General features: G+C 38.4%; 1 protein-coding gene across 1 annotated transcript in view; it reads right to left on the bottom strand.

Annotated features, from left to right (window-relative positions):
- GABRA3 (gamma-aminobutyric acid type A receptor subunit alpha3) overlaps positions 1-14,508 on the bottom strand; it is a 294,868-nt gene that overhangs the window by 149,446 nt on the left and 130,914 nt on the right. The window contains exon 4 of the mRNA XM_036270472.1: positions 3,734-3,954. Coding sequence (XP_036126365.1) covers positions 3,734-3,954 — 221 coding nt within the window. The remainder of the gene's footprint in view (positions 1-3,733; positions 3,955-14,508) is intronic.

Consider the following 14,508-nt stretch of genomic DNA (forward strand, 5'->3'; position numbering starts at 1 on the left):
TCTGTAAAGTGGGAATAATAGTACCTATCTCATAGAGTTGAAAATATTATAAAAGTAGAATAATTAGAACAGTGCCTGGCACATTGAAAGTACAATGTTGATGTTTGCTATTGTACTTATTATACTATTATCAATGTAATTATTAATCACTCTCATCTTTTTAAAAGCCTTAATCCTTTCACATATCAGTCAAAATGGGTTATATTAATAAGCAATAATAAACAATCCTAAAATCTCAGCTTCCTAAAGCAACAAAAGCTTATTTCTCATTTACACTATTTGTCTATCTGAAGTTGTAGGGAGGGTACTCTCCTCTCTTCCATCTCATCCTCCATAAGAAACACAGAATGAAAGAGCCAAGACCACCAGGGGAGAAGAACATAAAAACGCATGTACAGGTTCTAAAAAAGTTTTCCATCCTTCCTAAAAAATAACACGTGTTATTTCCACTCATATTTGGTTAGCCAAAGCAAGTAATTTGTCCTTGCCTAATTTCAAGGCTCTATGAAATTGCAGGAATACCATGTACCCAGGAGGTAAACTGGAAATATTGAAAGTAGCAGTATTGACTACCACGCTTAGCTTTCAAAACACTGCACACCAGTGGTCCTGTGAACATCTTTCTTACTTTTCCTTTTTGGTCCTCTTCGTAGGTTTCTCTTTCTCCTCTCTGCCTTAATGATAGTGATGCTGCATGACTGGATCCTTGGCATGATTTTCTTACCACTCCAAATACTGTCCTAAACTGATCACACCCATCCATATGGTTGTTCCAACATATTGACAACATGAAACTTTACATCTCTAGCTTATATCTCTCTCCTGGTCTTAAGATTTGTATATCCAACTGCTATTAGACTTCTATCTTTGGATAATTTTAAAACTTCTCAAGCTTATCTTGTCCAAAATTAACCTCTCAGAATTATCCTATTTAAATTTTTCCTAAATCTCATATACTCTACCACAATTTGAAACCATAAATTACCCATGGTACTTGGGCAACTACTACCTTGACTCCTTCTTACCATCATGTGACATTGGCTGTTATTACTGTCTATTTCCTTAGTATATTTCCCCTTCTTTATCTAAATCCACTGCTCTGAATTAGAACTTCACCACTTCTCACCTAGATTATTTAAGCTATCTCCTAACCAGTTTCCTTAATTTCAGTTTTTTTTCCCTTCAAGTGCATTCTTTATACAGTCAGTAGAGTACCACATATGAAATAAAACTGACCACCTCATTCTCTTGCTTATAATATACCATTCTATTTCCTGCAACTGCTCACTTGGTTTTCTCTGCCTAGAATATCCTTCCTTGCTTCCCTCCACTTTCCACTTATAATTTTCTAGACTACATTCTACTTGTCTGAACAAAGTACATTGATGAACAAAATAGGTCCAGAGACATGGAAGCATGGAACAGACTAAGGAATCTCAGAGGGAAGGGGGAATGGGTGGCAGGAAGAGATGAACCAAGGAATTTATATGCATATATACATAATCCATGGACACAGAAAATAGTGGAGTGAAGGCCTGGTGGGGGGACTGGGTGAAGGGGGACAATGTGGAAAAATGGGGGACATCTGTAATACTCTCAACAATAAAGATAAATTTTTTAAAAAGAAGCAAACAACAAAAAATAATAATAACACAAATTGAATGTTAATACTAATAATCAGGAGCTTGGGTATTGCCTGATCCAGGGACTCTGTGCTCAACCTGACCCAAAAGAATGAGTTAGATGGCCCTTTTCACCCTCTCATAATTACCCATATTTTTACTATGTCAGTTAATAATTTTTGATTATCTATTAGTGTTTCTTTACTATCATACTGTGATTACTTTAAGGATGGAGACTGTGTCTTATTCATGTTTGCATACCCAGAATTTAGATCAGGGCCATGTATATACTAGGAAGTCAAAACGTGTTTGATGAATGAATAAATACCACTCATCTTTGTTCCAACCACAATTGCTTTCCCTCCAGTGTGCCTTCCTACTTCTCTATGTCTTTTCTTTCTACCCATCTACTGCAACCTTTTCTCCAATTTCTCCTTTCAGGACATCATAATATCTACCATCTTTATTTTACTTTATCTCCTCAACTTTTCTACACTTTCTCTTCTCTCATATTCTCTCCTCCCTCTACCCTCTTCTCCCCAATAATATCTCTCTCTTTCTCTCTCTCATACACATACACATAACCATACACATAAAACATGCATATATTATATCTGGGAAGAAATCAATAAAATAAATATATGTTAGTTTTATTGAAATCTTCTCTGGATTATTTCCCCTTCACCTCTCTTTCCTTCTTCTTCCTACTTCTATCTACTTTATTTTTGTCCATCAATATCTCCTCTACTTTCTTCTCATTTGTCCTCTAGTTGCTCAGCTCTTTCTCTATAAATTTAACTTTTCTCTTAAGTATCCATCTTTTATCTATTACTCCTGGGCTTTCCTCTTGTCTCCAAAACTCTTTCAGGAAAAATATCAATAAATATCAAGTTTAAAGTAATGAAGGCAGCACATTTCATGTATTCATCACATATTTGCCAGGCATGCATTATTTGAGTTTCATTTCACATATTAAAGATAAAAAATATACAAAATTTAAATACCCACAGAACCTTCAATGAAGAATCACATTTTTCTATTAAATAAATGTTTACTCAGACTGATACTAATTAATGTGAGCAGGAGTTTCAGAAAGTGACAGCTGACAGCAGAATAACTAGAAAAAGCATAAACTAGAACCAAGTAAGTTTTTACTGTTGAGGCATACAGTCTTATTGAATGAGAAATCCTTTAAAGTCATTATTTTTGAAAGTGAAATTCAATACTTAAGAAGTCTAATAACAGTAGTCAGTCATGAAAAACATAAAATCGTGATAATTTTTATGCTTTGGGGGTAAAAAAGTATGATATATTATATCTTTTAAGAAGTTAAAAATATAATGTAGGGTTTGGCCAAAGTAGGTTTTCAGTTGTGAGTATTCAAAATAGTTTAGTCTTCTATTATTATTTATTAATTATTGTATTATTTGCCATACAAACAACTATAAATCTACTTTTGCCCAACCCTGTATATCATACTTTTCTACCCTGAAGCATAAAAACCATCACAATCTCCCAAAGCACAAAAACTGTCATAATTTTATGTTTTTCATGACTCATTATATATTGCTTAATAGATATAGCCTTAAGTTCTTTGGAAAGTTCACTTATATCAAACTCCTTAGCATTCTCGGACAATGTAGCGTTAAATATATGTTGCTATAATTTTGTCTTTGAAGATATATAAATACATTATGTCAAATAGGAATAGTTTGTTGCTACAGTTTAATGTAGCATATTCTGATTGTCACAGTATTCATGCCTGTGTATATATGGCTATGAATCTGTGTATTTAAGTATCCTTGAATATGTATATGTCTGTGTGTTAGTCCATATGTGTCTTGGAGTATGCATACATTTATACATCATGAACATATATCTCTGTGTTTATAAGAATGTTCATATGACCAACTCTCAATTTATATGTGTATCTATAATACATATGTCTATGAGTATATATACCTTCAAATGTGTCAGGAAATACACACCTATATATGTGCATTTATAATATGTAAACTTGAAAGAATTTTTAGTGGATAGACTAAAACATGCTGCTTTCAATACTGGTCGTACTCCTACATATACTTTAGATAGGGGTACCACTTTCTGACCTCATTGTGTAGAGGAGGGTTCCATTGTCCACCAGTCTGAGCAACTTGTTGGGTGTGGTCATGTTATGGGCCACGGATTTCTTGCCATTGTGAAAGAAGGTGTCAGGGGTCCAGATCTTACTAGCCAGAAGATTGTTCAGTGGAAGAATTTTCATGGGTCCATCAAATTTCAGTCTTTCATCATGCCATGTCTGTCGAAAAAATACATCAATAGTGTACTCCTGGGGACAAAAAAGAGACAGAACAATGTTTGAATATGGTTCTAGTAAGGATCCACAGTGTCCTTAGCAAATATTAATTGCCTTGCAATATTTCCTCTGATGCAGAGATGCAGCACACTATTAACACTAGTTATGGGTGAGTACAACAAATAATTATGATTGAAAAATAATGCCATGGAGATCAGTAAGTACATAAGTCACTGCCAACACTTCCCTGCACATTATAAAAGCTAACCACAAGGCCTTGCTTTATAAAAAGGAAAGAACCCCCATCTCTATGCAGCAACATTGCTAGTAAAAATATATTCCTTACTTTGTCTTTTCTACTGAATGATCTCATATGAACATGAAAGTCCAAGATAACAATCATCATAAATCTAAAACCTTAAATTTTAAAACACATTTCATTTGAGCCTCAAAATAAGAATATTTGCCCTGCCAGTGTGGCTCAGTAGTTGAGCATCAACCCATGCACCAAGAGTTCGCCAGTTCCATTCCCAGTCAGGGCACATGCCTAGGTTGTGGGCCCAATCCCCAGTGGGGGGCATGCAGGAGGTGGCCAATCGATGTTCTCTCTCATCGATGTTTCTATCTCTCTCTCCCTCTCCTTTCTTCTCTCTCTACAAAAAGCAATAAAAAAAAGAAAATTAAAAAAAGAATATTTGATGAGTTTATATCTTAATATCTTCAATAAATAAGGAACTCGTACAGATAAAAACTAACACAAATAGAAAACTGGGTAAATGAAATAAACATAAAATTCATTAAATGAATAAAAATTTCAAAATTACCATTAATATAAACACAAATTAAAATAATAACTGTTCAGAAGGGGGGGTGGGGGAGAGATAAACCACAGAACTTATATGCATGTATGCATGAACAATGGACATGGACAACAAAGCTGGGTACAGGGTGGGCAGGGAGAGACAGGAGGAAATCAGTGGGGGGAAAAGGAGAAACATCTGTAACAAAAATAAATTGATTAATTAAAAAATAAATAAAATAATAACTTTCTAGGTTTTTGTAACAGCAAAAAAATCATTTGGATACACCTTCTTAGAACTATTATAACATTTGAATAAATATATACATAGATCAGTGGTTTTCAACCTTCTTAATGCTGTGACACTTTAATACAGTTCCTTATGTTTTTATGTGACCCCCAACCATAAAATTATTTTCGTTGCTACTTCATAACTATAACTTTGCTACTGTTATGAATTGTAATGTAAATATGTGATAGGCAGGATGTATTTTCATTGTTCCAAATTGAACAGAGTTAAAGCATAGTGATTAATCACAAAAACAATATGTAATTATATATTGTGAAATATTTATTTCTAATTACAAATAAATAAAATTTTGTCTTGAAGCATGGTATAGCATGGGTAACAGCCTTAATATAACAAGAGTAAACTACATTGCTACATTTTGTGACATTATGTGTAAAAAGCCAACGTCAGTGTGAAGCTTGAGATTGCTTCTTTCTCACGAGATCAGAAATTCTTGGGGCAGTCTTTGCAAGAGCACAACGAAGATCATCTTCCACAAGTCTCCTTCTGTATTTAGACTTGATAACCAACAATCTGGAAAACCCTGTTTCATAAAGAGATGTTGTTGGAAATGGAAGAAGAAGGTGCAACAGTGTCAGACAGAACAGGATATGACTGCAAACACTTGATCCAGAATTTTGTAACTGGCATTGTAGAGAAATCAGTTCTCGCTGCATCACTGTTAATAAGTTCAATGAACTCCTCTTGTGCTGTCTCAGGAACATCTTCAACTTTAACTGTGAATGGGCTTCTGGCAAGTGCAAATAGGGTGTCAGGTAGATTTAGAAAGTATGATGAAATTTCGTCTGCAATCATGTACAAGTGTTCTTTCACAGAAATTATCATCATAATCCTTTTGTCTGGTTCAATGTCATGTTCCTCAAAGAAAGCAGATAAGGTAGGCAACATATAAATTTTATTTTCATCCAATTTTTTTTCCAAAGCTGAAGTTTCATTTGGAATGATTGGATCTTTTCAGACAAATTGAGGCATGTTGCATTTGGTCCTTGCAATGATAAATTTCACTCATTCAAGATGGCAAAGATGGCAACCAAGTAAGCTATTTCTGCAGTTCACTTTTGTTGCTGAAAAGTGCTTCGAACTGCGGTCTTGCTTTCTGATTAAAAAATGTTTTGAGTTCATCATGAAGCTCAAAAACACATTTTAAAACTTTTCCTGTCGACCACCATCTCACTTCAGTGTGAAATAGCAGAGTATTGTTCAGCACATCCAACTCATTGCACAGTTGTGAAAACAGTCAACTGTTGAAAGTGCTCACCTTTACAAAATTGACAGAACTTATGACACTTTTCATTACTTCTTGTAACTCTTATGATAGCGTCTTTGTTGCTAATGTTTGCCAATGAAACATACAGTGAGTTCCAACGACTTTTGGTGACTCATTCAGTACCAAATTTTGAAATCCCAATTGACATCCTAGTATAGCTGGAGCACCATCTGTGCTAACACCACAAACCTTTTCCCAAGAGATCTTATGCTCTTTCAGAAATGAACCAACTGTGTCAATTACATCACGTGCAGTAGTTGTCATTTCAAGAGGTTTGCAAAAATGAAACTCATCTTTAAAGTCGCCATCATTAATATACCTCACGTAAACCAGTAACTGTGAACAGTTTGCAACATCTGTAGATTCATCAAGCTGGATGCTAAATATTGGAAGTGGAGCAGATTTAATTTCCTGGAATACCTGATCAAGAATATCAGCAGACATGTCATCTATTCTTCTGTGGAGAGTGTCATTTGATAAGGAAATTGCACTTAATTTTGTAACAAATTTGTCTCCGATCATAACTCAAACAATGTCTTTGACCACTTGCAACAATAAATCCTCAGCAATGGTGTGAGGTTTCATAGCTCTGGCAATTCTGAGTGCCACCAAATATGAAGCTTCAATGGCTGCTACATTTTGTTCGTGGTACTTGCCACCAGTGTCAATTCTGGCTTTCGTGAGTCCATCAGCTTTGCTTCTAAAATAGTTGGTATCATTGCCGGCAAAGCTCGGATGCTTGCTATCAAAATGACATTTTAGTTTGTTTGGCTTCATAGATTCGGCTGATAGAACTTCACAACAAATGACACATTGCGGTTTCTCAGGTCCTGCTGTAACTATTGAGGTAAAACCATACTGTAAAAAATCTTCACTATATTTTCTTTTCTTAAAGTTCTTCTCTACACGATCCATTGTTATGGGATGGTTTGCTAATGAAAATAATATATAACAATAGCTTTAATAATACAAAAGATGATACATGCATAGTTTAATCAATACAGTTTATTAAAGTTTCCTATAATTTACCTTTCTCTTTGTTGTCTTTTTTACATACCTGTTACTATCACAAGGGGGCAGTATTCACATCAACCACAGGGGAATATAAAAAGACCGATCAGCTTCCAGATTAAGTTCCCATGCTACAGATATTTTTTTTGCAGTACTTGATAATTTTACAGTACATAATTTTACATTCACCCATTAATTATAATTCATGAAGTGTCGTTTTACCTCCAATACTGCTGCTTTCAACACAGTAGCTGCTTTTAAGAGAGTAGCTGCTTTCTACACAGTAGCTGCTCTCTACACATGTGTGACTGGTCTGCATAAGTACGTTATGGTGCCAACCCTGTCACATACACCTCCATTGTACGAGTTGTATGTGATGGGGAAGTGTGATGATGTCATCACTCCGGGTATTCATATGTGGGCATATCTGTATGTGGGCGTATCTGCATGTGGGTGTGCCCGCCTGGAGATGAATAGAGGAGCAGTGTCTCGGATCCAAGGACCATGGGAAATATGTGTTTTCCAATAGACTTAGGGGACCCCTGTGAAAGAATTGTTCGATCCCCACAGGTTGAGAACTGCTGACCTAAATAGAAAGATAGAGTCCTTTTTAAAGTCATGAAAGTGACCAAAAGCAGACAAAAACTTGAGAACAGGTTACCCTTCAAAGATGGCAATACCAATGGATTAAAATGACAATTGTGGAAAATAGTAATGCAGAGAAGATGGTAGTGGGAAGGACCAAAGGGAGGGTGAGTATGTGAGACAGTGTGAGTGGATGTGAAGGCGGATGACCAAATTTGTGCAGTGCAGAGCTACGGAGCAGAAAGTACCTGTGCTGCAGATGGGAGCAGCTGGCAACCTTGGTAAGCGGCACTTCAGGGCGCTTCTCCCTGCGCCACAGGGAGATCTCATCATTTTAGAAGATTCAGGGTCATCCCTGAAAGGAGACAGTGGGAGCGGCTAGGGCCCAGCAACCTGACCCGACCAGCACACCTGGCACCATCAGACCAGTAGACACTCTGTGTCATCACAGACCTGTGCACGGTAGTGGAGCTCCCAAGGTGCTGGTCGCCGAAGCCACAGACAGCCCAGAACCCAGCACCATCACCCATAGTAGCAGTCCAAACAGATTCAAGATAAACCCTCAGCAAGAGAGGCTGGGGAGCAGACATCCATCCTCAGGCAACAGAAGCACAAACCAGCAGCTGAGACCCATCCTCAAAAACTACAGCAAAAGCTGAGCAGAAGTGAGCCCCATGGGGCAGCAGTACTCACCAGCCACCAGCAGCAGGACCTGGGGCTTTACAGAGGCCTGTGTTCGGTCCAGTAGCTCACAAGAGCAGTGGTACGCCAGAGCCAAAAAGACACTGGGGCGATCCAGCTGCACACCCTTGGGAACTTCAGGGTGCGGGGGCACCAGAGAGGCTTGTGTGATCCAGCAGACTGTAAGATCCAGTACCCATGGGACCTGCGAGGTGCTGAAGCACCAGAGTGGCCTGTGTGACCCGGCAGGGACTGTGCAATCCAAGTACCCTCAGGACCTGCGGGGTGCTGAAGCACCAGGGAGGCCTCTGCAACCCAGCAGGGACAATGCCATCCAGTTACCCATGGGACCTGCTAGGTGCTGAAACACCAAAGAGGAATATGCGATTCAGCAGCCCAAAACATACCCTTAGAGCCGGGTCTCCAAAGGGCCAGTGTGATCCAGTTACTGCAGAACCTGCAAGGTGAGGGGGCACCAGAAAGGCCTCTGCTACCCAGCTGTGCACAAGATAGAAGTAGGGAATGTGAAAATGGAGGCGGAGTGAATAGAAGCTACGCAGAAAATCTCCCAGGATCAAATGGGAATTACAAATAAAATAAAAACAAATCCTTAGGAAAAAGCAACAGTAAAGCAGCAAGGCAGAATCATATAACCAGGGACACTGGTAGGATCTGCAAAGGCGTGAGAGGGTGGCGGGATGGGAGCCCACAAACAGTAGCAGTCTTAGCTGTGAGCAGTACCCTTGGAGAATGAAGACCAAGCATACTCCACAGTGCAGATAGCCCAGACAGGGAGCTAAAATAACCACAGCCAATCACCTGGGGGCTATGGCAGAGGAAGAGAAGACTGGGATGAAACTCTGTGCGGACACCCAGGATTTGGCGGGCACTCAGAGTTTTTGCTGAGTTGCGGCGGCCACAAAGGAGAGTGGCCAGGGTGCTACTGCCCCAAACTATGGTGAAAAGCAGCAGCCCGCCCCTCGGAGATTCAGCCTTTGTCAGGTGAGGAGAGAAATGCAAATTGAGGCTCTTTAACAGTCAGCATCTATTCCATTCCACCCTCTGGAAATCTTCTTACGCAGAATGCCTGGGATACAATACAAGGCACTGAGTAACTGAGACTACTAGTCACCAGGAAAAAGCTACAGGTTAACTTAACCTTTCCTGGGCTTGAAAATCTACCGAGGAAAGTAAGACTTGACAATGGAGTTTAACGTGGGCCCACACAGGGTCATCCACACAGTACAGGGAGTCACAAACAGCAGAACAACAACACCCACAGGGAAAATTTGGCAGGCTCCAAAACCAACTGAGATAGCCAAAATGGTGAAACAAAGAAACAAATTCCAAATGAAAGAACAAGACATATTTATCGAAGATGAGATCAATGAAATGCAGCTAAGCAAATTAACAGAGGTACAGTTTAGAGCCATGACCTTGAGGAAGCGCAATAGCATGAGTAAGGACATCAGCACCGTGAGTAAAGATATAGAAACATTGAAAGCCAAGCAAGTGGAAATGAGGAATGACATAGCAGAAATTAAGAACACAAAGGAAGGCCTAACCTGCTGAGTAGAGGAAGCTGAGGACCAAATCAGTGAATTAGAAGACAGGGTAGAAAAAAATCAACCAATCAGAAAAAAAAACAAAAACAAAAAAAAGACTAAAAAACAGAAAGACATATTGAGAGAAAAGTGGGATAACTGGAAAGGTAATTACATTCGCATCATAGAAGTCCCCAAAGAAGAAGAAAATGGGCAAGTGCTAGAGAATATATTTGAAGAAATAGTGACAGAAAACTTTCCTAACTTTGTGAAGGAAGAATGCATTCAAGTTTAAGAAGCAAAGAGAGCCCCAAGTAAGAAGAACCCAAACAGGACCATACCAAGACACATAGTAATTAAAATGCCAAAAATTAAAGACAAAGAGAGAATACTAAAGGCAGCAATACTAAAAAATAAGCAACATGTTACCTACAAAAGACACCCCATAAGGCTCTCAGCTGACTGCTCAACAGAAACAATACAGGCCAGAAGGGAATGGCATTAAGTAATCAAGGTCATGAAAAACAAGAATCTGAATCCAAGACTACTCTATCCAGCAAGGCTATCATTCAAAATAGAAGGTCCGATAAAGAGATTTCCAAACAAAAAAAATAGGCTAAGAAAATATATTAACACCAAACCAGCACTGCAAGGTATGCTAAAAGAACTACTGTAATTAGTAGAAGAAATAGGAAAAGAAAATAGAACCACACTAAACAAAAATGGCAATAAATAAGTACATAGCAATTATCACCATAAATGTGAATGGTTTGAATGCCCTGATAAAAAGACACAGAGTAGCTGACTGGATAAGAAAGCATGATTCACATATATGTTGTTTACAAGAAACCCACCTCACAACAAAACACTCACATAGGTTGAAAGTGAAGGGATAGAAAAAAATCTTCCAAGAAAATAAAAAGCAAAAAAAGCTGGGGTATCAATACTCATATCTGATAAAGTAGATTTCAAAATGAAGGCCATAACTAGAGACAAAGAAGGCTACTACATAATATTGAAAGCATCCATTCCACAGGAAGATATAACCTTGGTAAACATATATACACCCAATATTGAAGCACCAACATATATTAAAAATCATTTGGAGAACAGCAAAGTAGAAATCGATAGCAATACAATCATAGCAGGGGACGTCAATACCCCGCTGACATCACTGGATAGATCTTTTAGACAAAAAATTAACAAGAAAACACAGACTCTAAATGAAGCTCTAGATCAAATTGATTTAATATATATCTACAAGGAATTAACACCCCAAAATTGCAGAGTAAACATTCTTCTCAAGTGCATATGGGATATTCTCATAGATAGACCACGTGTAAGGGCACAAACTAAATCTCTACAAGTTCAAGAGGATTGAAATCACATCAAGCATCTTCTCAGATCACAATGTCATGAAAATAGAAATCAATTGCTAGAAGAACATGCAAAGACATTTGAAAATATGGAGGATGAATAGCATGTCATTGTGCGATGAATGGGTTATCATGGAGATCAAAGAAAAAATTAAAAACTTCCTGGAAATCAATGGAAATGAACACACAACACAAAATCTATGAGATGCAGCATAAGCAGTTCGGAGAAGGAAGTTTATAGCCCTACAGACCTACCTCGAGAAGCAAGAAAAATTTCTAATAGGTTACCTAACCTCATAACTTAAAGAACGAGAAAGCAAACAAAAAGAAAATCCCAGAGTAAGTAGAAGGAAGGAAATAGTAAAGGTCAGAGCAGAAATAAATGACATGGAGAACAATAAATAATTTAAAAAATCAAAGAAACAAAGAGCAGATTTTTTGAAAACATAAACAATATTGATGGACTCTTAGCTAGACTCACCAAGAAACAAAGAAAGAGAACCCAAATACAGAAAATCAGAAATGAAAGGGGAGAAATAATAACTGACACCACAGAAATACAAAAGATTGTTAACAAATATTATGAGCAATTATACGGCAACAAATTCGACAATCTAAGTGAAAAGGACAAATTTCTAGAAACACATAGTCTCCCAAAACTAAACTGGGAAGAGTTACAAAACTTGAATACATCAATAACAACAAAAGAAATTGAAGCTGTAATCAAGACTCTTTCAGCAACCAAAGCCCAGGTCCGGATGGCTTTACAGGGAAATTTTACTGAACATTCAAAGAAGAGCTAATAACCATTCTCCTCAAACTATTTTTAAAAATTCAAGAAGAAAGATATCCAAACTCGTTTTATGAGGATAGCCTAATTCTAATTCCAAAACCAGAAAAAGACACTACAAAGAAAAAAATTACAGGCCAGTATCCCTGATGAACATAGATGCCAAATTTTGAACAAAATACTAGCAAATCGAATTCATCAATACATCAAAAAAAGTATTCACCATGACCAAAGTGGGATACATCCCAGGGATGCAAGCCTGGTAAAATATTCGCAAATCAATAAATGTGATACACCACAAAAACAAAATGAAAGATAAAAACCATATGATCATATAAATAGACACTGAAAAAGCATTTGACAAAATTCAGAACACATTTCTGATAAAAACGCTCAGCAATGTTGAAAATAGAGGGATCATATCTCAACATAATAAAGGCCATATATAAAAGACTTACAGCCAACATCATACTCAATGGGCAAAGAATAAAAGCATTACCCTTAAGAACAGGAAAAAGACAAGGATGCCCACTCTCACCACTCTTATTTAACTTAGTACTGGAAGGCTTAGCCACAGCAATCAGACAAGAAGAAAAAATAAAAGAAATTTGAATAGGAAAGGAGGAAGTGAAACTGTCATTATTCGCAGATGACATGATATTATGCGTAGAAAACCCCAAAGGCTTCATGAAGAATTTACTAGACTTAATAAATGAATTTGGCAAAGTAACAGGATACAAAATTAACGTCAAGAAATCGATGGCAGAGAAAAAAAAAATGGCGGCGGTGTGAATGGAGCTACACAGACCATCTCCCAGGACCAAACTGGATTTACAATGAAAATAAAGACAAATTGTCAGGAAGGAGCAACCGAAAGGCAGCCTGGAGGACCACATAACCAGGGACACCGTCTCAATCCTGGTAGGCTTGTGAGGACGCGAGAGGGGGCCGGGAGCCCATGGTCCGCAGCAGCCTGGGCTGGGACCAGGGAACTTTGCTGGGACCAGGGGACTCAGCTGGAAGCTGCTGCCACTTCAGCTGCAACTGCAGCTAAGTCCTGCAAACTCGGCTAAGTGCTACCCCATGGCTGGTGCTGCAGACTCGGCCACCCATAGCTGGGAGCAGAGCCATCGGGTAAAAAGTCCCAGGCGGCTCAACAACGCAATTCTGGACAGAGGCTAAATTGTCAGCAGGCACTCACCTTGGGCTCCGGCAGAGGGAAAGCAGACTGGACTGGAACTGTGTGGGGACACTCAGAATGTGGAGGGCACTCACAGCTTTTGCTGAGTGCAGGCAGGCAGGACTGTGGCCATTTTACTCTTTCCCAGGGCCCTGGGAAGAGGTGGCGGCCCCTCCCTCGGAGATTCAACCCAACCTGGAGGCCATTGAAATGCTAATTGAAGGCCATTAACAACAAGCATCTGCCCCACCCTCGAGAAATCCTCTTACACTGAGCAACTGAGGGAGTTTTTTAGGCAACTCACAAACCAAGGTTCATCAGATGACCTCTACTAACAGCCTCCAGGCAAAAAAAAAAGCTAGAGGAAAGTTAAGACTTGACAGTGGTGGTTAAAGTGGGTCCGCCCTGCCTCATACAAACCCAGGACAGGGAGCCACAAACAGCAGAACACCAACACCCACAGGGAAAATTTAGCAGGGTCCAAAGTCCACTGTGATAGCCAAAATGGTGAAAAACAGAAACAAAAGCCAAAGGAAAGAACAAGAGATCTCTACGGAAGATGAGATAAACGAGTTGCAGTTAAGTAAGTTAACAGAACTAGAATTCAGAACCATGATCTTGAGGAAGCTCAACAGCATGTGTAAGGACATGAGCACCATGAGTAAAGATATAGAAATGTTGAAAATCAACCAGGTGGAAATTGAAAATGACATATCAGAAATGAAAAACACATTGGAAGGTCTAAAAACCAGAGAAGAGGAAGGTGAGAACCGGATCAGTGAATTAGAAGACAGGGTAGAAAAAATCAACTAATCAGAAAACAAAAAGGAAAAAACAATTAAAAAAAAAAAAACAGGAAGACTGCTTAAGAGAACTGTGGGACAACTGGAAACGTAATAAGATTCACATCATAAGAGTCCCCGAAGAAGTAGAAAACAAGCAAGGGTTAAAGAATATATTCAAAAAAATAGTGACAAAAAATTTTCCAAATTTGGTGAGGGAAGAAGGCATTCAAGGTCAAGAAGCAGAGAGCCCCAAGTAAGA

This window comes from Molossus molossus, unplaced genomic scaffold (assembly GCF_014108415.1).
Source record: "Molossus molossus isolate mMolMol1 unplaced genomic scaffold, mMolMol1.p scaffold_m16_p_2, whole genome shotgun sequence".
Taxonomy (NCBI): domain Eukaryota; kingdom Metazoa; phylum Chordata; class Mammalia; order Chiroptera; family Molossidae; genus Molossus; species Molossus molossus.